General features: G+C 38.3%; 1 protein-coding gene and 1 pseudogene across 3 annotated transcripts in view; both read left to right on the top strand.

Moving 5' to 3' along the window:
• Window positions 1-25,450, top strand: part of TBC1D8B (TBC1 domain family member 8B) — an 84,362-nt gene that overhangs the window by 42,340 nt on the left and 16,572 nt on the right. For all 3 annotated transcript variants that reach the window (XR_007474691.1, XM_004281502.4, XM_033408796.2), the window contains exons 8-12: window positions 4,580-4,729; window positions 5,259-5,409; window positions 5,891-6,105; window positions 23,433-23,550; window positions 24,487-24,772. Coding sequence is in view for 2 of the 3 variants with exons in the window: in XM_004281502.4 (XP_004281550.1) it covers window positions 4,580-4,729; window positions 5,259-5,409; window positions 5,891-6,105; window positions 23,433-23,550; window positions 24,487-24,772 (920 nt within the window). In the remaining variant the exon portion in view is untranslated. The remainder of the gene's footprint in view (window positions 1-4,579; window positions 4,730-5,258; window positions 5,410-5,890; window positions 6,106-23,432; window positions 23,551-24,486; window positions 24,773-25,450) is intronic.
• LOC125962874 (cytochrome c-like) lies at window positions 18,365-23,426 on the top strand (annotated as a pseudogene).

Consider the following 25,450-nt stretch of genomic DNA (forward strand, 5'->3'; position numbering starts at 1 on the left):
AGGTCTCTTAGGCTGTCTTCATTTCTTTTCATTCTTTTTTCTTTATTCTGTTCTGCAGCAGTGAATTCCACCATTCTGTCTTCCAGGTCACTTATCCGTTTTTCTGCCTCAGTTATTCTGCTATTGATTCCTTCTAGTGTAGGTTTTTTTAAAAATTTTATTTATTTATTCATTTTTGGCTGTGTTGGGTCTTCGTTTCTGTGTGTGGACTTTCTCTAGTTGCGGCGAGCAGGGGCCACTCTTCATCGCGGTGCGTGGGCCACTCACCGTCACGGCCTCTCGTTGCGGAGCACAAACTCCAGACGCGCAGGCTCAGTAGTTGTGCCTCATGGGCCTGATTGCTCCGTGGCATGTGGGATCTTCTGTTCTTCTTCTGCGACCCCTATAAGTCGAATGTTGGTGACTTAAATGTTGTCCCAGAGGTCTCTGAGACTGTCCTCAATTCTTTTCATTCTTTTTTCTTTTTTCTGCTCCCTGGCAGTTATTTCCACCATTTTATCTTCCAGCTCACTTATCTGTTCTTCTGCCTCCGTTATTCTGTTATTGGTTCCTTGTAGAGTATTTTCAGTTTCAGTAATTGTATTGTTTATCACTGTTTGTTTGCTCTTTAGTTCTTCTAGGTCCTTGTTAAATGTTTCTTGTATTTTCTCCATTCTGTTTCTGAGATTTTGGATCATCTTTACTGTCATTACTCTGAATTCTTTTTCAGGTAGGTTGCCTATTTCATGTTCATTTATTTGGTCTTGTAGGTTTTTACCTTGCTCTTTTATCTGTAACAAATTTTTTTGTCATTTCTTTTTTTTTTTTTTAATGGGTGATGCTCTATTCCTGTCTTACTGGTTGTTTGGCCTGAGATGTCCAGCACTGGAGTTTGCAGGCAGTTAGATAGAGCTGGGTCTTGGTGCTGAGATGAGGACCTCTGGGAGGCCTCACTCTGATTGATATTCCCTGGGGTGTGAGGTTCTCTGTTAGTCCAGCGGTTTGGACTCAGAGCTCCCACCACAGGAACTCGGCCCCAACCTCTGGCCTGGGAACCAAGGTCCCACAGCCTGTTCGCTGGGGGTTCCTCCTGTTCCCTTAGGTGTCTATAGTCCGTCACCAATGCCTGGTAGGTTCCCTAGTTGTGAGGAGCCGCAAATTCCGTGTACTCCTAGTACGCCATCTTGACTCTACCCTTCAGCGTGGACATTTTAACAATATTAATTCCTTTTTAAAATAAATTTATTTATTTTCCTATTTTTTGGCTGTGTTGGGTCTTAATTGCTGCACGTGGGCTTTCTCTAGTTGCAGGGTGCAGGGGCTACTCTTCATTGTGGTGTGTGGGCTTCTCATTGTGGTGGCCTCTCTTGTTTCAGAGAACAGGCTCTAGGCAGGCGGGCTTCAGTAGTTGTGGCTCACGGGCACTAGACTGCAGGCTCAGTAGTTGTGGCACACGGGTCTAGTTGCTCCATGGCAGTGGGATATTCCTGGACCAGGGCTCGAACTTGTGTCCCCTGCATTGGCAGGCATACTCTTAACCACTGCGCCACCAGGGAAGTCCCACAATATTAATTCTTTTGATCCATGAACACAAGTTATCTTTCCATTTATTTGTGTCTTCATCAGTTTCTTTCATCAGTGTTTTATCAGTTTTGGTGTATAGATTTTCACTTTCTTGGTTAATTTATTTCTAGGTATTTTATTGTTTTTGATGTTAATGTAAATGAGATTGTTTTCTTTATTTTTTTTTCAGATAGTTCATTGTTAGTGTATAGAAACACAACTGATTTTGTATCCTGAAAGTTTACTGAGTTTGTTGATTAGTTCTAACAGTTTTTTGATGGAGTCTTAAGGATTTTCTCTATACAAGATCATGTCATCAGCAAACAGTTTTACTTTATTTCTGATTTAGATGCCTTTTATTTGTTTTTCTTGTTAATTTCTCTGGCCAGGATTTATGGTACTTTGTTGAAAAGTAGTGGTGAGAGTGGGCACCCTTATCTTGTTCCTGATCTTAGAGAAAAAGCTTTCACCTTTTCACCATGGAGTATGATGTTAGCTTTGGGCTTGTCGTATATGGCCTTTATTATATTGAGGTATGTTTCTTCTATACCCACTTTATTGATAGTTTTTATTATGAAAGGATGTTGAATATTTGTCAAACAATTTTTCTGCATCTATTGAGATGATCATATGATTTTTACCTTTCATTCTATTAATGTGGTGTATCTTATTTTGTTGATTTGTGTATTTTGAACCATCCTTGCCTCCCAGGGATAAATCCCAGTTGATCATGGTGTATGATCCTTTTAATGTGCTGTAGAATTCAGTTTGCTAGTATTTTGTTGAGAATTTTTACATCTGTATGCATCAGGGATTTTGGCCTCTAGTTTTCTTTTCTTGTAGTGTTCCCATCTGGATTTGGTTTCAGGAGACTGCTGGCCTTGTAAAATGAGTTTGGGTGTCTTCCCTCCTATTTAATATTTTGCAAGAGTTTGAGGATTAACGTTAATTCTTCTTTACATGTTTGGTAGATTTTACCCATGACACCATCTGGTCCAGGGCTTTTTGTTGTTGTTGTTGAGAGGTTTTGTATTAGATTCAGTTTCCTTACATATTATTGGTTATGTTCAGATTTTCTATTTCTTATGATTAAGTCTTGGTAATTGTATGTCTCTAGGAATTTGTCCGTTTCTTCTGTGTCATCCCATTTGTTGGCATATAATTGGTCAAAGTAATGTCTTATGATCCTTTTAATTTCTGTGTCATCAGGCATAAAGTCTCTTTCATTTCTAATTTTATGTTTGAATCCTCTCTCTTTTTTTCATGGTAAATCCAGCTAAAGGTTTGTCAATTTTGTTTATCTTTTAAAAAAAAACAGCTCTTAGTTTTGTTGATAGTTTCTTTTTATTGTTGAAAAATATTCCATTCTCTGGATATACCAGGGTTTATCCATTCACCTACTGAAGGACACCTTAGTTGCTTCCAGTTTTTGGTAGTTTTGAATAAAGCTGCTATAACCATTCATGTGCAGGTTTTTATGTGGGCATAAGTTTTCAACTCATTATGGTACATACCTAGGAACACAATTGCTGAATCATACGGTAAGACTATGTTTAGCTTTATAAGAAACTGTCATACCATCTCTTAAAGTACTGTATTGCTTTGTATTCCCGCCAGCAATGAATAAGAGTTCTTCTTGTTCCACATCCCCAGTAGCACTTGGTGTTATCAGTGTTCTGGATTTTAGCCATTTTAATAGATGTGAAATGGTATCTCATTGTTTAAATTTGCAATTACCTAATGACATATGATGTTGAGCATCTTTTCATATGATTGTCGTCTTTATATCTTCTTTGGTGAGGTCTCTGCTTTGGTATTTTGCCCACTTTTAAACTTGGTCCTTTATTTTTTTAAACAGTTTCCTTTAGTTCTTTGAATGTATATATATAATAGCTGCTTTCCATTCCTAGTTTAAAAAAATCTAAGAAGTAAGCCCCTTCTGGGACATTTTTTTTTTGTTGGTTGCCTTTTTTTTTTTAGTTCTTGTTTGTATTTTTAAGCATGGCTTCCTCAGATCACCCCCTGAGTCAGTCTAAATCAGTGGTCAGTCGATGATGGGCCAGAAGATTTCCTTAAATGCCTTGAACCAGTAAGTTCTCCACCTTTTGCCAAGAGGATCTTTGTGTGAAGGTATACTTCATACTTTAGGAAGTTTATAAATCAGCCTTAGTTTTCATTTCTTATTTCCAGAGTTGAATGACTGGGGCCTTCTCCTGTCCCATTTCTTTCCTGGGTAGGTTCACAGTCTTGTATACTCATGCATACTTTCAGATCCCCAAGAATATGTTGGAACCTTTCAAAGTTCCCCTATGGCCATCTGATTTTCAAGGTCTTCCTTTTAAATTTTTAGCCAGGCTCTTGTTTGCCCCAAATTGAAATCACAGCCTTAGGCAGCTGTGATATTATCAGAAGATTGCTATGGTTTTCTTGGAATGCCGGGGGGAAAGGACTTTTTACATAGAGCTGAGCTCTGAGTCAAATCAAATGATAACAACACCCTAGGAATGGAGATTTTCCAGGTAGCTGCTAGTTTGGTGAAAATATTGACTGTGTTCTGGGGATGGGGCTTTTAATAAAGTTTCAAAAGATCCACTGGTGTGATAATGCTGGCTTTCATGGCTACCATACCTCTGAGCTTGGAAGGGAGGGAGGATGGGAATAACCTCAAGTTAAAACTTCACAGACTGGTGTTCTTACTGAGGTTCATTAGTTTTTTTTTGAATCGATACTTTTCAGTTCATTCTGTGCCTTTGGTTAATTTCCAATGTTCTGACCTGTTTTTTTGAATGTTTTTCCTGTATTTTATTGCCCAAGTAGGGGAATTCACTCACTAAGGTCATGAGCTTGATGTTCTGGACATTAGTTTGTTGACATCTCTAATTTTGGTGGAAAAACAATGTTCTTCTGAGACATTGCTTTAATATTTATTATGTATATAAATTGTGGTTTGTAAATGACAGATAAAACATTAGCACTTTTTCTTTTTGCGGAAACTTTTAGGCACACATTTGGGACAATTATATTCTTTCTTTTTCAGGTTCCTATTAGTTCTGAGTCTGTAGACCCATCTGATGATATTGAGGTACAATCTTTGATATGTCAGAGAGAATGCAGCAAAACTGTGAACACTGAAGCCTTAATGACAGTATTTCACCCTCAGAATTTGGAGACTCTTAATTCCAAAATGGTAGGAAAACAAACTATTTAAATCTATAGATTGAAACAGTTGATCAAAAATAAAAATCTTAGATCAGACTGAAAACTCTTCTTTTTGGGCTTGAAGAGGTTTTCTAGCAGGTACTACTGTGTGACATGTTTGGTTCCATTACAAAATAGGACTGTTATCAAGAATTAAGATGAAAGTTGAACCTTGGGCTTTATTTGCATAGATTTCTAACAGTCAATCCTAATTGGGATGATTGGTGAGAATGATGGTTCAAAGCTTTACCTCCTAGGTGTCATGGTTTTACCATTTTAATATGAGAAGAACTAAAATAGTAAATTAAACCTGTTATTCTCACATGGATTTTAAAGATTTTTGTGATGACAGTGGTGCAGGGTTTAGCCCATCTGTGAATACTGATTTTGACTTTCTGTGTTCTTGTTTTCCATAGGTATTGTTTCATGGTGAAGAGAGTTATTGAGTTATTTGAAACTTAATTTCAAATTAAGTTAATTTCTCACCATGTTTAGTTGCTTTGATTTTTTTGTTATAGTTGAAAGAAAAGATGAAGGAACAGTCCTGGAACATCCTGTTTACAGAATGTGGGCGTGGTGTTAGCATGTTTCGGACCAAAAAGACTCAAGATCTGGTTGTAAGAGGGATTCCAGAGACCTTAAGAGGAGAGCTCTGGATGCTTTTTTCAGGTATTACATTTATTCACTTTATTCATTTAACAGACATTATCTATGCCCCTTCTAGGAGTTATGTACTAAGCTAAATAAAAATAATTACAAAGATGGCTAGGACTAAGTCTTATCATGAGTTCAGACTAGTCACAGAGAGTACGGTAGTTATGTGTACTTACCTATATATCCATACATCCATTGTCTGAGCAGATTAGTTTATTAGGCAATAGCTAACTGCAAGAGACAGGATGGGAATCTCTAGTGTCAGAAGGAAGTTAAAGGGAAAAGACAGTTCATGAAAATGTTATTCTTTTGGATAAGATTCCTGTCCTGATGTTATAGATTCTAGTGGGAAGCTTTTCCTTTTATTTGTTTGTACTCAGATAACACTTGAGCATAAAGCTTAATTTAAAAGTAATCCAGTTCTTCATGTATATAGGCAAGTAGTAGCTTTGTTATGTTCCTCTTCTTTTGTATGTTAATGTGATCATCTGTACAGGTGCTGTTAATGACATGGCTGCTAATCCTGGCTATTATGCTGAAGTGGTTGAGCAGTCTTTAGGGACCTGCAACTTGGCTACTGAAGAAATTGAACGTGATTTGCGTCGCTCCCTGCCTGAGCATCCAGCCTTTCAGAGTGACACTGGCATATCTGCTCTGAGGCGGGTACTCACTGCTTATGCATTCAGGAATCCCAAAATTGGATACTGCCAGGTATGATTTCATTATGAGCTCAACTGTTATCGTGTTCCAAATGATAAAATCACATCAAATCCAACTCTACTAATAAGGACAGAGATTGGGCTGAGATTGATAGTGGATATTATTAATGCAAGAATGATAGTGGGAATACTTAGAATTGATATTCTATTAATTCATTTTTCTTTTAATTTAACAAATATTTACTGAATTCCTGCTCTGTAAAAGATACTGTGCTAGGTGCTCAAGACTATATAAAGCTGAATCAGATAATAATCCTGCCCTTAAAAATATATGGACTGGTAGGTATTAAAACATATTCAAGGACTTCCCTGGTGGTGTAGTAGTTGTGAATCTACCTGCTAGTGCAGGGGACACTGGTTCAATCCCTGGTCTGGGAAGATCCCACATGCCATGGAGCAGCTAAGCCTATGTGCCACAACTACTGAGCCTGCACTCTAGAGCCCACATGCCGCAACTGCTGAGCCCACACACCACAACTACTGAAGCCCATGCACCTAGAGCCCATACTCCGCAACAAGAGAAGCCACTGCAGTGAGAAGCCCGCGCACCTCAAGAGTAGCCTCCGCTTGCTGCAACTAGAGAAAGCCCGTGTGCAGCAACAAAGACCCAATGCAGCCAAAAACAAATAAAAAATTTAAAAACAAAAACAAACAAAAAAGCATATTCATTGGCAAAAGAAAAACAAATGAGACAATTTATTAGAGAAATATTAAGTCTCACCAGGATTTATAATAGGGATAAGTTGGAGGAACAGAGAAGGCTGCATGGAAGAAGTGGCATTTTTAGGTCTTGAAATTGGTGAATTTTAGATGTATGGAGATGGAATGAAATACCATTTGTAGGTGAAGGGATCAGTGTAACCAAACACAGAGGTAAATGTGGAATATATGTAGGACCATGTTCTGTTTAGTAGAATTGTAGAGTGAATGAAGTGAGGTAATTGAGGGAAAAAATCAAAAAGGTAGATTGGGATAGGTCAGGAGTTTGAATGTTACTTTGTAGGCAGTGGGGGAATCACTGAAAAAAATCCTTTAGGACACTAAAGGGTATGCCAGACTGCTAACACAAATAATCTCAAACACAATAGAAGTTTACTTAAAGGAATAAACAGAGGAGAGCAAATATTCAAGTCAGTAGGTAGCTCTCCTCCATGTGATTATTCAGGGATTTAGGCTGACAACAGGCTCTGTCATCTTCAAAACATGGCTTCCAAGGTGCTCTTTCATTGCCATTACTACTCACAGGAAGAGGGGAGAGAGCATGGAGAAACAATTATGAGAAATTATATTGGCCAGGCCTGGAAGTTGCATACATCACTTCACCCACATTTTATTGGAGGATCTTGGTCTCATGGCCACACCTATTCATAAAGAAGTCTGCAAAATGTAGCATGGTTGAGCACATGTACATCCAGATACTATGGAAGAAGGGGAGATTGGGTTATGGTGGATAGCTAGCACTCTCAGCCACACATTCATTTATGATGGGGTTGAGTACCCATAATGATTACATATCAGTCCTACCTATCCATTGAAACTTATCAATAGAGAGGTATTTTTGAAAAGCAATTTAAGTGAGTGGATCATCTGAATGACCAGTATTTAGCATGTTTTAGGATCTCTGAAAGGTAATAAAGAAGCATAATGCTTCTTTTCTCAAAGAGCTTACACTCAGCCTATAATGTTATCTATATGTGGTAGTTTAAAGGCAGCTTCAAAGTAGGCAACACTTGATTTTTGACTTCTAAAAAATGAAAGCAAAATTAGAAACATGGAGGGCCAGAGGAAAGTTATTCAGAGTTAGGTAACACTATAAGCAATACCATTCAGGTGAAAATAAGCCTGCCATGGAGATCGGACTGGCTAGGTTCGTGCTGGAATCAAGAAGTAAATAAGTTTGTGTGAGGCAAGATCATGGTGAATCTTTCAAGCTTGGGAGAAGTTTGAATTTAATATGATAAGCAGGTTTTGTTGCTTTTGACCAAAAACTCAGGTGAGCCATACTGACTCATGGCTGGCTGACTGGCTTTGTTTATCTTTTCTTCTTCCATCCTTCCCTCCCTTCCTTCCATCTATCTGATCTATCTTCTTCCTTCTTTTCTTCCTTCCTTTCCTTTTTTCATTCCTTTTTCCTTTCATCTATCTAGAGATAGAATTCACATACCAGAAACTTCACCCATTAGTGTTTTTTAGTATATTCACAAAGCCATGCAACCATCATCACAGTCTTAACCTCCATAACACTTTCATCACCCCAGAAGGAAGCCCCACATCCATTAGTAGTTACTCCCCATTTCTCCCTACTCCCAACCCTAGGCAATCACTAATCTACTTTTCTGTTTCTATGGATTTGCCTATTATGGATATTTTATCTAAATGGAGTGATACAATATGTGGTCTTTTGTGTCTGCCTGATTTCATTTAGCATATTGTTTTCAAGGTCCACCCATGTTGTAGCATGTATTAGTACAATACTTCATTCCTTGCTATGGCTGAATAATAGTCCATGGTATGGATATACAACATTTTGTTCAACAGTTGGTAGGCATTTTGGGTTGTTTCCACAGTTTTACTATTGTGAATAATGTTGCCATGGATATTCGTGTACAATTTTTTGTGTAGATGTGTTTTTTCATTCTTTTGGGTATTTAGCTAGAAGTGGAATTGCTGAGTTATGTGGTAACTTTATGTAACTTTAACATTTTGGGGCAATGCCAAACTATTTTAAAAAGAGACCGTACCATTTTACATTCCCACCAGCAATGTGTGTGATGGTTCCAATTTCTCCACATCCTCGGTGACACTTGTTATTATCTCTCTTTTTGATTATAGCCGTCCTAGTGAATGTGAAGTGATATCTCGTTGTGGTTTTGATTTGCATTTCCCTAACATGCTTATTGGCCATTTGTATATCTTCTTAGGAGAAATGTCTATTCAAATCCTTTGCCCATTTTAAAAATTGGATTATTTATCTTGTTACTGTTGAGTTGTAATGGTTCTTTATATATTTTGGGTACTAATCCTTCATCAGATATAGTATTTGCAAAATTTTTCTCCTGTTCTGTGGATTGTTTTTTTACTTTCTTTTTTTTTTGTGGTACATGGGCCTCTCACTGCTGTGGCCTCTCCCGTTGCGGAACACAGGCTCCGGACGCGCAGGCTCAGTGGCCATGGCTCACGGGCCTAGCCGCTCCGCGGCATGTGGGATCTTCCCGGACTGGGGCACGAACCCATGTCCCCTGCATCGGCAGGCAGACTGTCAACCACTGCGCCACCAGGGAAGCCCAGTTTTTTCACTTTCTTGATGGTGTTCTTTGAAGCACAAAAGTTTTAATATTTGTTTTTGTATGTTTTTCGTTTGTTGTGTGTGCTTTTGATGTCATATCTAAGAAGCCAGTGCCTAATCCAAGGTCAAGAAGATTTAGTCCTATGTTTTCTTCTAAGGGTTTTATAGTTTTAATGCTTAAATTTAGGTTTCTTGACCATTTTGTCTTAGTTTTTGTGTGTGGTGTATGGAAAAGGTTCAGCTTCATTCTTTTACTTGTGGATAGCCAGTTGTCCCAGTGCCATTTGTTGAAAAAAAAGCAGTCTTTGACTCATTGAATTGTCTTGGCACCCTTGCTGAAAATCACTTGACTATAAATGTTAGGGTTTATTTCTTTTTCTTTTCTTTTTTTTAGAAGATGTTGGGAGTAGGAGTTTATTAATTAATTAATTAATTTTTGCTGTGTTGGTCTTCGTTTCTGTGCGAGGGCTTTCTCTAGTTGCGGCGAGCGGGGGCCACTCTTCATCGTGGTGCACGGGCCTCTCACTGTCGCGGCCTCTCTTGTTGCGGAGCACAGGCTCCAGACGTGCAGGCTCAGTAGTTGTGGCTCATGGGCCTAGTTGCTCTGAGGCATGTGGGATCCTCCCAGACCAGGGCTCGAACCCGTGTCCCCTGCATTAGCAGGCAGACTCTCAACCACTGCACTACCAGGGAAGCCCTAGGGTTTATTTCTTGACTCACAATTCTATTCTATTGACTTATGTTTCTGTTCTCATGCCAGTATCACCCTGTCTTTTTTACTACAGCTGTGTAGTAAGTTTTGAAATTGGGAACTGTGAGTCCTTTAACTTTTTTTTTCCAAAATTGTTTTGGCTTTTTAGGTCTCTTGCATTTCCATATGAATTTTAGGATCTGTTGTCAATTTCTGGATAAAGAAGAAAAATCCAGCTGGAATTTTCTTAGTCATTGCATTGAATCTGTAGATCAACTTGGGGGATATTGTATATTAACAATATTAAATCTTCTAATACATGAACACAGGATGTTTTTCTTTTCCATTTATTTAATTCTTTTAAAATTTCATTCAAGGTTGTTTCATAGTTCCCTATGTGCAAGACTTTACTTCCTTTGTTAATTTTATTTCTGAGTTTTTTATTCTTTTTGACATTACAGTAAAGGGAATTGTTTTCTTGATTTTATTTTTGGATTGCTCAATGCCAGTATATAGAAATACAATTGATTTTTGTATATATTGATCTTGTATCCTGCAATCTTGCTAAGCTTATTAGTTCTAGTAGATTTTTTTGTGGATTCCTTATTTAGAATTTTCTATATGCAAGATCATGGAATCTGAATAGTGATATTTTTTACTTCTTCCATTCCAACCTGGATGCTTTTTTTCCCTCTTTTTATTGCCTGATTGACCTGGCTATAACCTTCAGTACAGTGTTGAAGAGAAGTGGTGAGAATGCATATTCTTGTCTTGTTATTTACCTTAAGGGGAAGCAATCAGTCTTTCATCATTAAGTATGAGGTTAACTGTGGGCGTTTTATAGATTCTTTTTATCATGTTGAGGAAGTTCCCTTATATTGCTAGTTTGTTGAGTGTTTTTATCATGAAAGGGTGGTGGATTTTGTTAAGAAATTTTTCTGTGTCTATCGAGATAATCATGTGATTTTTTTCCTTTATTTTAGTAATATCATTGTTGACCTGAAACAAATAGACCACCAGATATTTCTTCAGCAAAGATGGATTTATTCAGGATGAGCAGAGAATTGCAATTTGGGGTCTACAACCATGGCGAGCCATGGGCAAGTCCCCCAATGGCAAGGGGAGGAGAACACTTTTATAGAGAAGAAAAGGAAGTTGGAAGGGCTATAGTAAACTAAGAGTCCATGGCTTTTCATTGGCCTTGCCAGGAAAGAAGAGTCTTTTTTCTGCCTGTTGGTCTCTGCTGTAGTTGCAGGGTACAAGAGCGCCCCCTTCTGGTCTCCCAACTCTTTAATTGAGGTTTCCGTTTTTTAATTTTTTACATTGTGTATTACTTTTGCTGACTTTTTTTTTTAGTTTATTAGAAGTGCATATTTATTGTAATAAGTTTAGAACATAAAAATTACATAAAAGAAAAGAAAAATCATCTATAATCCCACTACCCAGAAATAACCACCACTAACATTTTTCAGTATTTCCTCTTAGTCTTTCCATGTAATTAAGTGTTCTTAAAAAGAACATAGTTCTTTCCTAAATTTCTCTATGGCACTCTGTTATACATCATAGTATATTTCATCAATGGCTTGTTTGGGGACATTGAAATTGTATTCTTGTGAATTCCCTGGTTGTCCAGTGGTCAGGACTCCACACTTTCACTGCTGAGGGCCCGGGTTCAATCCCTGGTTGGAGAACTAAGATCCCACAAGGCACGTGTTGTGGCCAAAAAAAGAAAATTGTATTCTTTATTTTTGTTTTATGTTGTCTCGTTTTGTTTTGTAAAACTACTCTTAACAAAACATCCTTGTGACTAAATCTTTACATACCTCCTTGTATTTTCCTTAGGACAATTTCTTGCAAGAATAATTGCTTTGTCCAAAAAAAAAATTCTTTCTTAGGCCTCTTATTAACATTAAAAAAATTGTGATAAAATATACATATTTTAATCACTTTATAAGTAAAAATGCAGTGGCATTAAGTACATTTACAACATTGTGTAGCTATCACCACTGGCTATTTCCAGAACTTTTTCATCATCTCAAGCAAAAATTCTCTACCCATAAAGCAACTCCCCATTCCTCTTCTCCCAGGCCCTGTTAATCTCTACTTTACCTATTATCTCTATGAATTTGCCTATTACAGGTACCTAATTTAAGTGGAATCATATAATATTTGTCCTTTTTGTGTCTTGTTTTTTTTTCTAACATCTTTATTGGAGTATAGTTGCTTTACAATGTTGTGTTAGTTTCTGCCATATAACAGTGAATCAGCTGTATGTACACGTATATCCCCATATCCCCTCCCCCTTGCATCTCTATCCCACCCCTCTAGGTGGTCACAAAGCACCGAGCTGATCTCCCTGTGCTATGCAGCTGCTTCCCACTAGCTATCTATTTCACATTTGGTAGTGTATATATGTAATGCTACTCTCTCACTTTGTCCCAGCTTACCCTTCCCCCTCACTGTGTCCTCAAGTCTGTTCTCTAAATCGGTGTCTTTATTCCTGTCCTGCCCCTAGGTTCATCAGAACTGTTTTTTTGTTTTTCTTTAGATTCCATATATATGTGTTAGCCTACAGTATCTGTTTTTATCTTTCTGCCTTGCTTCACTCTGCATGACAGACTCTAGGTCCATCCACGTCACTACAAAAAACTCGATTTTGTTTCTTTTTATGGCTGAGTAATATTCCCTTGTATATATGTGCCACATATTCTTTATCCATTCATCTGTTGATGGACACTTAAGTTGCTTCCATGTCCTGGCTATTGTAAATAGTGCTGAAGTGAACATTGTGGTACATGACTCTTTGTGAATTATGGTTTTCTCAGGGTATATGCCCGGTAGTGAGATAGCTGGGTTGTTTGGTAGTTCTATTTTTAGTTTTTTAAGGAACCTCCATACTGTTCTCCATAGTGGCTGTATCAATTTACATTCCCACCAACAGTGTGAGAGGGTTCCCTTTTTACCCCACCCTCCCTAGCATTTATTGTTTGTGGATTTTTTTGATGATGGCCACTCTGACTGGTGTGAGGTGATACCTCATTGTAGTTTTGATTTGCATTTCTCTAATGATTAGTGATGTTGAGCATCCTTTCATCTGTTTGTTGGCAATCTGTGTATCTTCTTTGGAGAAATGTCTATTTAGGTCTTCTGCCCATTATTGGATTGGGTTGTTTGTTTTTTTGATATTGAGCTGCATGAGCTGCTTGTATATTTTGGAGATTAATCCTTCTCAGTTGCTTCGTTTGCAAATATTTTCTCCCATTCTGAGGGTTGTCTTTTCGTCTTGTTTATGGTTTCCTTTGCTGTGCAAAAGCTTTTAAGTTTCATTAGGTCCCATTTGTTTATTTTTGTTTTTATTTCTCTAGGAGGTGGGTCAAAAAGGATCTTGCTGTGATTTATGTCATAGAATGTTCTGCCTATGTTTTCCTCTAAGTTTTATAGTGTCTGGCCTTACATTTAGGTCTTTAATCTATTTTGAGTTTATTTTTCTTTGTGTGTATGGTTTTAGGGAATGTTCTAATTTCATTCTTTTATATGTAGCTGTCCAGTTTTCCCAGCACCACTTATTGAAGAGACTGTCTTTTCTCCATTGTACATTCTTGTCTCCTTTATCAAAGACAAGGTGACCATATGTGTGGGGGTTTATCTCTGTGCTTTCTATCCTGTTCCATTGATATATATTTCTATTTTTGTGCCAGTACCATACTGTCTTGATTACTGTAGCTTTGTAGTATAGTCTGAAGTCAAGGAGCCTGATTCCTCCAGCTCCGTTTTTCGTTCTCAAGATTGCTTTGGCTAGTTGGGGTCTTTTGTGTTTCCATACAAATTGTGAAATTGTTTTTCTAGTTCTGTGAAAAGTGCCATTGGTGGTTTGATAGAGATTGCATTGAATCTGTAGATTGCTTTGGGTAGTATAGTCATTTTCACCATATTGATTATTCCAATCCAGGAACATGGTATATCTCTCTATCTGTTTGTATTATCTTTAATTTCTTTCATCAGTGTCTTATAGTTTTCTGCATATAGGTCTTTTGTCTCCTTAGGTAGGTTTCTTCCTAGGTATTTTTTTCTGTTTGTTGCAATGGTGAATGGGAGTGTTTCCTTAATTTCTCTTTCTGGTCTTTCGTTGTTAGTGTATAGGAGGAATGCAAGAGATTTCTGTGCATTAACTTTGTATCCTGCAACTTTACCAAATTCATTGATTAGCTCTAGTAGTTTTCTGGTGGCATCTTTAGGATTCACTATGTATAGTATCACGTCATCTGCAAACAGTGACAGTTTTACTTCTTTTCCGATTTGGATTCCTTTTATTCTTCTTCTCTGATTTCTGTGGATAAAACTTCCAAAACTATTTTGAATAACAGTGGTGAGAGTGGGAAGCCTTGTCTTTTTCCTGATCTTAGTGGAAATGATTTCACTTTTTCACCATTGAGAATGATGTTGGCTGTGGGTTTGTCATATATGGCCTTTATTATGTTGAGGTAAGTTCCCTCTATGCCTACTTTCTGGAGGGTTTTTATCATAAATGGGTGTTGAATTTTGTCAAAAGCTTTTTCTGCATCTATTGAGATGATCATATGGTTTTTATCCTTCAGTTTGTTAATATGATGTATCACATTGATTGATTTGCATATATTGAAGAATCCTTGCATTCCTGGGATAAACCCCACTTGCTCATGGTGTATGATCCTTTTAGTGTTCCGTTGGATTCTGTTTACTAGTATTTTGTTGAGGATTTTTGCATCTATATTCATCAGTGATATTGGCCTGTAGTTTTCCTTTTTCTTGACATCTTTGTCTGGTTTTGGTATCAGGGTGATCGTGGCCTCATAGAATGAGTTTGGGAGTGTTCCTCCCTCTGCTATATTTTGGAAGAGTTTGAGAAAGATAGGTGTTAGCTCTTCTGTAAATGTTTGATAGAATTCACCTGTGAAGCCATCTGGTCCTGGGCTTTTGTTTGTTGGAAGAGTTTTAATCACAGTTTCAATTTCAGTGCTTGTGATTGGTCTGTTTATATTTTCTATTTCTTCCTGGTTCAGTCTTGGAAGGTTGTGCTTTTCTAAGAATTTGTCCATTTCTTCCAGGTTGTCCACTTTATTGGCATATAGTTGCTTGTAGTAATCTCTCATGATCCTTCTTATTTCTGCAGGGTTAGTTGTTACTTCTCCTTTTTCATTTCTATTTCTGTTGATTTGAGTGTTTTCCCTTTTTTCTTGATGACTCTGGCTAATGGTTTATCAATTTTGTTTATCTTCTCAAAGAACCAGGTTTAAGTGGTTTTTTTTTTTTTTTTTTTTTTTTGCTTTTGCTGTACACGGGCCTCTCACTGTTGTGGCCTCTCCTGTTGCGGAGCACAGGCTCCGGACGTGCAGGCTCAGCAGCCATGGCTCACGGGCCCAGCCGCTCCGTGGCATATGGGATCCTCCCGGACCAGGGCACGAACCCATGTCCCCTGCATTGGCAGGTGGACTCTCAACCACTGTGCCACCAGGGAAGCCCCAGCTTTAAGTTTTATTGATCTTTGCTGTTGTGTCCTTCATTTCTTTTTCATTTATTTCTGATCTGATTTTTATGATTTCTTTCCTTCTGCTAACTTTGGGGGGTTTTTTTGGTTCTTCTTACTCTAATTGAGATTTTTCTTATTTCTTGAGGTAGGACTGTATTGCTATAAACTTCCCTCTTAGAAGTGCTTTTGCTGCATCCCACAGGTTTTCGGTCATTGTGTTTTCACCGTCATTTGTTTTTAGGTATTTTTTGATTTCCTCTTTGATTTTTTCAGTGATCTGTTGGTTATTTAGTAGTGTATTGTTTAGCTTCCATGTGTTTGTATTTTTTACAGTTTTTTCCATGTAATTGATACCTAGTCTCATAGCGTTGTGGTCGGAAAATATACTTGATACGATTTCAATTTTCTTAAATTTACCAAGACTTGATTTTGTGACCCAAGATATGACCTATCTTGGAGAATGTGCCATGAGCACTTGAGAAGAAAGTGTATTCTGTTGTTTTTGGATGGAATGTCCTATAAATATCAATGAAATCCATCTTGTTTAATGTATCATTTAAAGCTTGTGCTTATTTATTTTCATTTTGGATGATCTGTCTATTGGTGAAAGTGGGGCGTTGAAGTCCCCTACTATGAATGCGTTACTGTCAGTTTCCCCTTTTATGGCTGTTAGCATTTGCCTTATGTATTGAGGTGCTCCTACGTTGGGTGCGTAAATATTTACAATTGTTCTGTCTTCTTCTTGGATTGATCCCTTGATCATTATGTAGTGTCCTTCTTTGTCTCTTCTAATAGTCTTTATTTTAAAGTCTATTTTGTCTGATATGAGAATTGCTACTCCAGCTTTCTTTTGATTTTTATTTGCATGGAATATCTTTTTCCATCCCCTCACTTTCAGTCTGTATGTGTCCCTACGTCTGAAGTGGGTCTCTTGTAGACAGCATATATATGGGTCTTGTTTTTGTATCCATTCAGCCAGTCTATGTTTTTTGGTTGGAGCATTTAATCCATTTACATTTAATTATCGACATGTATGTTTCTGTTACCATTTTCTTAATTGTTTTGGGTTTTTTATTGTAGGTCTTTTTCTTCTCTTTTGTTTCCTGCCTAGAGAAGTTCCTTTTGCATTTGTTGTAAAGCTTGTTTGGTGGTGCTGAATTCTCTTAGCTTTTGCTTGTCTGTGCACTTAGTATGATTTAGGGAGCCTCCCTCCTAATGGGGGGGTTGTGTTCCTGTCTTGTTGGTTGTTTGGCATGGGGTGTCCAGCACTAGAGCTTGCTGCCCGTTGGGTGGAGCTGGGTCTAAGCATTGAGACAGGGATCTCTGGGAGAGCTCTCGCCAGTTGATGTTAGGTGTGTCCAGGAGGTCTCTGGTGGTCTGATGTCCTGAACTCGGCTCTCCCACCTCAGGGGCTCAGGCCTGTCAGCTGGCCGGAGCATCAAGACCCTGTCAGCCACATGGCTCTGAAGAGAAGGGAGGAAAAAAAGAGAGCAATAAAATAAAATAAAATAATTAAAATAAAAAAATCTTTAAAAAATATTATTAAAATTAAAAAAAATTAAAAAGTAATAACAAGAAAGAGAAGAGAGCACCCAAACCAATAAACAAATCCACCAATGATAACAAGCGCTAAAAACTATACTAAGATAAACATAAAAATCAAACTAGTCAGTCACATACAGCAAACCCGAAGTCTACAGTTGCTCCCAAAGTCCACCTCCTCAATTTTGTGATGATTCCTTGTCTATTCAGGTATTCCACAGATGCAGGGTACATCAAGTTGATTGTGGAGATTTAATCCGCTGCTCTTGAGGCTGCTGGGAGAGATTTCCCTTTCTCTTCTTTGTTCGCACACCTCCTGGGGTTCAGCTTTGGATTTGGCCCCGCCTCTGCGTGTAGGTCGCCAGAGGGCGTCTGTTCTTTGCCCAGACAGGACGGGGTTAAAGGAGCAGCTGATGCAGGGGCTCTGGCTCAGTCAGGCCAGGGCGAGGGAGGGGTACGGAATGCGGGGCGAGCCTGTGGCGGCAGAGGCCGGTGTGTGTTCTCCTCGGGAAGTTGTCCCTGGATCACCGGACCCTGGCAGTGGCGGGCTGCACAGGCTCTCGGGAGGGCAGGTGTGGAGAGTGGCCTGTGCTTGCACACAGGGTTCTCGGTGGCTGCAGCAGCATCCTTAGCATTTCATGCCCTTCTCTGGTGTCTGCGCTGATAGCTGCGGCTCGCGCCCGTCTCTGAAGCTCATTTAGGTGGTGCTCTGAATCTCTTCTCCTCGCGCACCCCAAAACAATGGTCTCTTGCCTGTTCGGCAGCTCCAGACTTTTCCCCGGACTCCCTCCCGGCTAGCCGTGGTGCACTAACCCCTTCAGGCTGTGTTCACGCCGCCAACCCCAGTCCTCTCCCTGGGATCTGACCTCCGAAACCCGAGCCTCAGCTCCCAGCCCCCACCTGCCCCGGTAGTTGAGCAGACAAGCCTCTCAGGCTGGTGAGTGCTGGTCGGCACCGGTCCTCTGTGCAGGAATCTCTCTGCTTTGCCCTCTGCTCCCCTGTTGCTACGCTCTCCTCCGTGGCTCTGAAGCTTCCCCCACCCCAACCCCGTTTCCACCAGTGAAGGGGCTTCCTAGTGTGTGGAAACTTTTCCTCCTTCACAGCTCCCTCCCAGAGGTGCAGGTTCCATCCCTATTCTTTTTTTTTTTTTTTGCGGTACGCAGGCCTCTCACTGATGTGGCCTCTCCCGTTGTGGAGCACAGGCTGTGGACGTGCAGGCCTAGCAGCCATGGCTCATGGGCCTATCCGCTCCACAGCATGTGGGATCTTCCCGGACTGGGGCATGAACCCGTGTCCCCTGCATCGGCAGGCGGACTCTCAACCACTGTGCCACAAGGCAAGCCCCATCCCTATTCTTTTGTCTCTGTTTTTTCTTTTGCCCTACCCAGGTTCGTGGGGAGTTTCTTGCCTTTTGGGAAGTCTGAGGTCTTCTGCCAGCATTCAGTAGGTGTTCTGTAGGAGTTGTTCCACATGTAGATGTATTTTTGATGTATTTGTAGGGAGGAAGGTGATCTCCACGTCTTACTCCTCCGCCATCTTGAAGGTCCTCCCCTTGTGGACTTTCATGTTTTACCACTCTTGTATCCCCGGGATAAATCTTACTGGGTCATGATGTGTAATCCTTTTTATATGTTAGTTCAGTTTTCTAGTATTTTGTTTGGGATTTTTGCATTTATATTCATAAAATGTATTGATAATAGTTTTCTTTTGATGTCTTTGTCTGGTTTTAGTGTCAGGGTGTCAAAGAATGAGCTAGGTAGTGTTTCTTCCATGCCTATTTTTTGAAGAGTTAATGAAGGATTGGTGTTAATTCTTCTTTAAATTGTGGTAGAATTGGCCAGTGAAGCCATCTGTTTCTAGAGTTTTCTTTGAAGAAAGTTTTTTCATTATTAATTCAGTCTCTTTACTTATAATAAGTCTGTTCAGATTTTTCTGTTTCTTCTTGAGTTGGTCTTGGTGGTTTTTCTAGGAAATTGTCCATTTTATCTAGGTTGTCTAATTTGTTAGCATACCGTTGTTCATTGTATTCCCTTATAATCCTTTTTATTTTTGTTAAGGTTGGTAGTAATGTTCTCTATTTCCTGATTTTAATTTGAGTCTCTCTCTCTTTCTCTCTCTCTGTCTCTCTGTATCTTTCTGTTTTTTATCTTTTTGGTTAGACTACCTACCTGTGTTTCAGGTTTTTTAATCTTTTCAAAGAACCAACTTTTGGTTTTGTTGAGTTTTCCTTATTTTTTTTCTATTCTCTATCACTTCCTGTTTGTGCAGAGCCTCAAGATTAGCCAGAGGTAAGAGCTTAGGGCTTTTTCTGTTCTATCATGAGCATGCATACAGCTCTGGGCAGGCATGAAGCCATATCATGCACTTTGCCTTCTAGATTCCCAGGAATAAGTTAGAGCATTCCAAAGCCCCTTTTGGATATCCCATTCCCCAGCTTTTTATTTTAACCCTTTATTAGCCTATTGTTTGGCCCAGTTGTTATCCACTGCCTCAGGCAGATGTATGTTCAACAACTGCTTCTGATTTTTTCAAGGAACATTTTTTCAAGGAAAGGCTGTTTGCCTTGGGTGAGCTCTGTGTCAGGTCAAATAAAGACAGCCTTATGAGTGCGGTTTTCCAGGGAATGACCAGACGGGTCAAATAATGACAGATCTCTGGGAATGGGACTGTGAAGGCGCTCCAGCCCCATTCTGTTTCCTCCCATGGCTGCTAGGTGCTGCTTTTCACCATGATTGCTGAGTGTTGGTTTTTCAGGCTTCTGTAAAGCTGAGGAGGAATGGGACTTGGACGATTTAAAATGCCACAGAGCTCACTGTTTTTACTGAGATTCAACCATTTCATTAAGTAAAGGCTTCCTGAATTGCTGTAAGCTTTTGGTGCATTTTCAGAGTTCTGAAAAATTGATTTTGATGATTTTTGCTAGTGTTCTTGTTGCTTTTATAGAGGAAAGCATTTTCGGAAAGCCTTACTCTGCCATTTTCACTGATGCTCCTCCCATTATGGCTTCTTGAACAGGAAAGTGATGGAGTAAAAACTGAACTTGAAGTCAAATATTGTACCAGATCTGACAAAGGATTGACATACTTAATATAAAAACCTATAAGAAAAGTGTTGAATTATAAAAATGAACAATGGGGGCTTCCCTGGTGGCGCAGTGGTTGAGAGTCCACCTGCTGATGCAGGGGATGCGGGTTCATGCCCCGGTCTGGGGGTATCCCACATGCCGCGGAGCGGCTGGGCCCGTCAGCCATGGCCGCTGAGCCTGTGCGTCCGGAGCCTGTGCTCCGCAACAGGAGAGGCCACAACAGTGAGAGGCCCGCGTACTGCAAAAAAAAAAAAAAAAAAAGAACAATGGACATGAAAAGATGAATCACAGAAAAAAATACAATTGATAATAAAGTTTAGAAAAGGAAGTTCAATATCAAAGAAACTCAAATTCAAACCATGAGATACCATTTTCACTATCAAATCAACAAAAGCAATTTTAATTATTACAATTCTTAGTATTGGCAAAGGAGCAGTGAAGTAAACATTCAAATGCTATAGGTCAGAAAAACAAATTGGTACAGTCAATTTCTGGAATACAATTTGGCAGTAATATCAAGTCGTTTAATAATAATATTCAGGAGAACCTCTTAGTTGTGCACGGAGAAAGAACGATTTAAAAATGGGTGATGTTGAGAAGGGTAAGAAGATTTTTGTTCAGAAGTGTGCTCAGTGCCATACTGTGGAAAAGGGAGGCAAGCACAAGACTGGGCCAAATCTCCATGGTCTGTTTGGGTGAAAGACAGGTCAGACTTTCAGATTCTCTTACACAGATGCCAACAGGAACAAAGGCATCACCTGGGGAGAGGAGATGCTGATGGAATATTTGGGGAATCCCAAGAAGTACATCCCTGGAACAAAAATGATCTTCACTGGGTTTAAGAAGGGAGAAAGGGCAGACTTGATAGCTTATCTCAAAAAAGCTACTAATGAGTAGTAGTTGGCCACTGCCATATTTATTACGAAACAAATGTCTCATGATTTTTTATGTGTACCATATTTAAATTGATCTCATACACTGCAATTCAGATCACGAATGGCTGAGGTAATATTTCTGTCCTGATTTAAATAAGATTGGTTTGTGGCTAAAAGAATATGATCAGCTTGGACTTCCCTGGAGGCACAGTGGTTAAGAATCTGCCTGCCAAGGCAGGGGACATGGGTTTGAGCCCTGATCTGGGAAGATCCCACATGCCACGGAGCAACTAAGCCCATGCGCCACAACTACTGAGCCTGCTTTCTAGAGCCCGCAAGCCACAACTACTGAGCCTGTGCGCCTAGAGCCCATGCTCCGCAGCAAGAGAAGCCACCGCAATGAGAAACTTGTGCACCGTAATGAAGAGTAGCTTCCGCTCGCCACAACCAGAAGAAGCCTGCACACAGCAACGAAGACACAACACAGCCAAAAATAAATAAATAAATAAAATTTAAAAAATAAATAAATAAATTGCTGTTAAAAATATATATATATATGCACCTAAATGGCATGTTGATTATATAAAAAAAAGAATATGGTCAGCTTTTTGAATTTTGATAGTGATTCCGGTTCAACAAGTACTATCACTCTTTTCCCCTTCTAAAGAGATGATTAAACTTGAATAAGAAATGTTAAACTTTTCAGGCATATAGTGAATGCCTTCTCAAACCCTATAGGAGATTGGTTTTATATTTAGATTTATATAACTGTTTATATTAATATATTTAAATATTGAGAAGATCTCTTCACTGTCTCATAGAACAGCAAGATTCACCTGTGTTTCAAGTTGTGTTCATTCGCCTGTTAAGGCAAGGGCTGAAGATACACTGGCAATGTCCACTTTCTCTTTTTGGCCTTAACTATGCCAATTTAATTAAAATTCTCTATCTATCTAAAATATTGCCTTTTACTTAATGAAAGGCATTTTAGTGTGGTTTATGTATAGCATCAAATAGAGAATATTTAGTACTTCTTACACACATACCACAAAAATAATAATATTCATTGACCAAATAATTTAATTTCTATGTATCTTTACTGAGAAAATATTGAACCACTTGGATGAAGATTTATATACAGAGATATTCATTGCATTGTTATATATAATAGTGAAGAGTTGAAATCAACCTAAATGTTCAATAATAGAATAGCTAAATAATTTATAGTATATTCAACTTAATAGATTTTTTACAGTCATTAAAAATACTGTTTTAGAAGACTTATTTAATGGCATTGAAAATGTATAATATAATGTTAAGTGAAAAATCAAACTTTAATATACAGTTTGGTCTAAATTTTAGAAGGGGAAAAAGGAAGGAAATACAAACACAAAAAAAGTACATCAACTTGTTAATGGTGGTGATCTCTAGGTAGGTAAGATACAGGAGATTTAATTTTCTTCACACCTTTCCATTCTTCCCAGATTCTATACATTATGGGTTTATTAACTTTATAATAAGGGCTATGGCCAAATGTTATATAAATGTAGTGATCTGACATTTGTATGGAAGATAGATTAGAAGAAGGAGAAAGTTAGGGTGGTAGTGGGAATGGAGAGGATAAAGAAAATCTAAAAGTCATTTTAGGAATTCCCTGGCAGTCCAGTGGTTAGGGCTCTGCGCTCCCACTGCAGGGGGCACAGGTTCAATCCCTGGTCGGGGAACTAAGATCCTGCATGCTGTGTGGTGCAGCCAAATAAATAAATAAATAAAAATAAAAAAACATTTTATAAGAAGAAACTCTAGGATGTGAAGACAAATTGGATGTGGCAGATAAAGGGTTTCTAGCGTGATCAAAATTAAGGTAGCAAAGAAGAGAATCCTATTTAATAGAGGAAAGATTTAGTTTTAGACACAATTGAGGATGATTGACATCTAAGGGATGTTCTCCTGTAGGTAGTTGAAAATACAGATGAAGTTTGTTTCTCCAATGTTAGTATGTCCTTGAAAGTATGTAGTGTTTTTTTTAAGACTTGGCGATAATTAATATTTTTTACTCATTGAAATTAGTCTAAATTTAGAGAGGTTTTACTTATTGTATGCTATGTTCATGATATTATTGCTTCATTTTCCTTGAATGTACCATGTAAAATAACTGATTAGCAAACGTTAGTGTGACTTCACCTTGTTTTGCTTTGGACTGGCTCAGAGTTCTCATGTTTCCATTATGATTACTCTCATAGTTGTTGTTATTGCTGAAAATTACTATGTTTGAATAAGAAATGTAATTATTACCCCAACAATATTTATTTTTTATTTTTCTATGAATTTTAGGCAATGAACATTTTGACTTCAGTATTGCTTCTGTATGCAAAAGAGGAAGAAGCTTTTTGGCTTCTGGTTGCTGTATGTGAACGAATGTTACCTGATTATTTTAATCGTCGAATCATTGGTAAAAAAACACATATACATATACGAACACATATTTCTTTTCTAAACAATTTATAGGCCTCTTGTCTATCCAGTTACCTATCAAATGGAAGAACTGATAATTAAGTTGCAAAATATACAAAATGCAAGCAATATCAAATGTCACATTCACTGACATGCTCAAGAGAAGAGCTTTTTGCACTGAACATATGATTGGAAAAACGTATTATTTAATACGTTGCTTTTTAAAAATAAAGTGCCTGGTCTGTTTCCATATAAAATAGAAGTTTTAAATTTACTATCTCTGTATTGCTAAAACAGTGGTAATCTGAAGCATCTGGAGCTACTGGAAAAATTTTAATAGTCGCTTTATGTGAGAGAGATTTTAATCAGCTTAAAATCTCCACATTTTTATGAATTGTATAGATATATTCAAGCTTTGAAAGAAGGATCAAGTTCTTAGTTTGTTACTTATATAATATTTTCTTCAGTCATCAAATATTTGTAGATCCATGATCCCCTACCTTAAAACCATAGGTGGTCTCCTTTGTACCCTCATAAGCCTTCGGTGTCATGGCTAGGTCGTTGACTGTATTGTCTTGTGTTATAATTATTTGTCTATTTATTGCAAGTTCTATTAGAGATTAAACGCTTTGAAGATGAGACCATTTAATTAATTGATGTATCTCTTATAGTACCTATTACAGGTTTTTGCACATAATAAAGATTCCATAAATAACTGTTCCAATGAATATGAATTGAGTTTCTCAAGTGCTTCTTGATGCATGATACTGCTAGCAGATAAAGAGATGCATGAAATATAGAAAAGGCACTGAAGAAGTTCATAATTTAAGGAAGAGAAATGAGATATATCAGCCTACTAATAGAAGTGGGAAGGTATTGGAAACAAGTCCTTTTGAAAGGTGTTCATTTTAAAATTTCTTTTTATGTTCTCCAGGTGCCTTGGTGGATCAGGCAGTCTTTGAAGAACTTATCAGAGATCACCTTCCCCAGCTGACTGAACATATGACTGATATGACATTCTTTTCCTCAGTTTCTCTCTCATGGTTCCTCACACTTTTTATTAGTGTGCTACCTATTGAAAGTGCAGTGAATGTGGTGGACTGTTTCTTCTATGATGGAATAAAGGCCATTTTACAACTGGGATTGGCAATACTTGACTATAATTTAGACAAACTTCTGGCATGTAAAGATGATGCTGAAGCTGTGACAGCTTTAAACAGGTACTGTGAGAATCATAACATTTAAATCTGGAGAGCCCCTTAGAGCTTATGTTGTTCAAACCCCTTATTTTATAGATGAGGAAACTGAGCCCTAGAAACTTTAAATAATTTGCCCAAAGTCACAAAGCTGGTTGAATGAAAACGCTAGGCCTAAAGTCCACTCCTCTGTTTCTAAATAGAATATAACAAAAGTAAGTCAGTCACTTTGAAGTAAACCACTAGGTTATATATACATTTACACTAACATCTAATATGGTTGATTCGGTATGCTGGGACTTTCATAGTCCCAGTTTGAGCTATAAAGTGTGTAAGAGTAATTTGAGGTGGGGGAGGTGGTTGATAATATTAAATGTCCAGTGGGGGGAAATTGTTCTGGTTTTCAAGTGGTTTCAATCAGGTAAGCTGAGCTTTATTTTCCTGGTGCCTTTTCTGTGAATTCTATTTTGTATTGAAACACATGTGTGGGATATGTGTGTGTGTGTTTGTGTATACACAGTATATGTTAAATGAATGAATATATGAATATTTGGGTAACTTGTAATGGTGCATCAAATCCCATTTATTTATAAAGAATAAAGTATAAACACCTCACTCTGGTATTTAGAACTCTCAATGTTAAGGCCTCAATGTATCTTTCTTAAATTATTTCTCCTCACGTGCCTCTACATACCGTATATT

This window comes from Orcinus orca, chromosome X (assembly GCF_937001465.1).
Source record: "Orcinus orca chromosome X, mOrcOrc1.1, whole genome shotgun sequence".
Lineage (NCBI taxonomy): Eukaryota > Metazoa > Chordata > Mammalia > Artiodactyla > Delphinidae > Orcinus > Orcinus orca.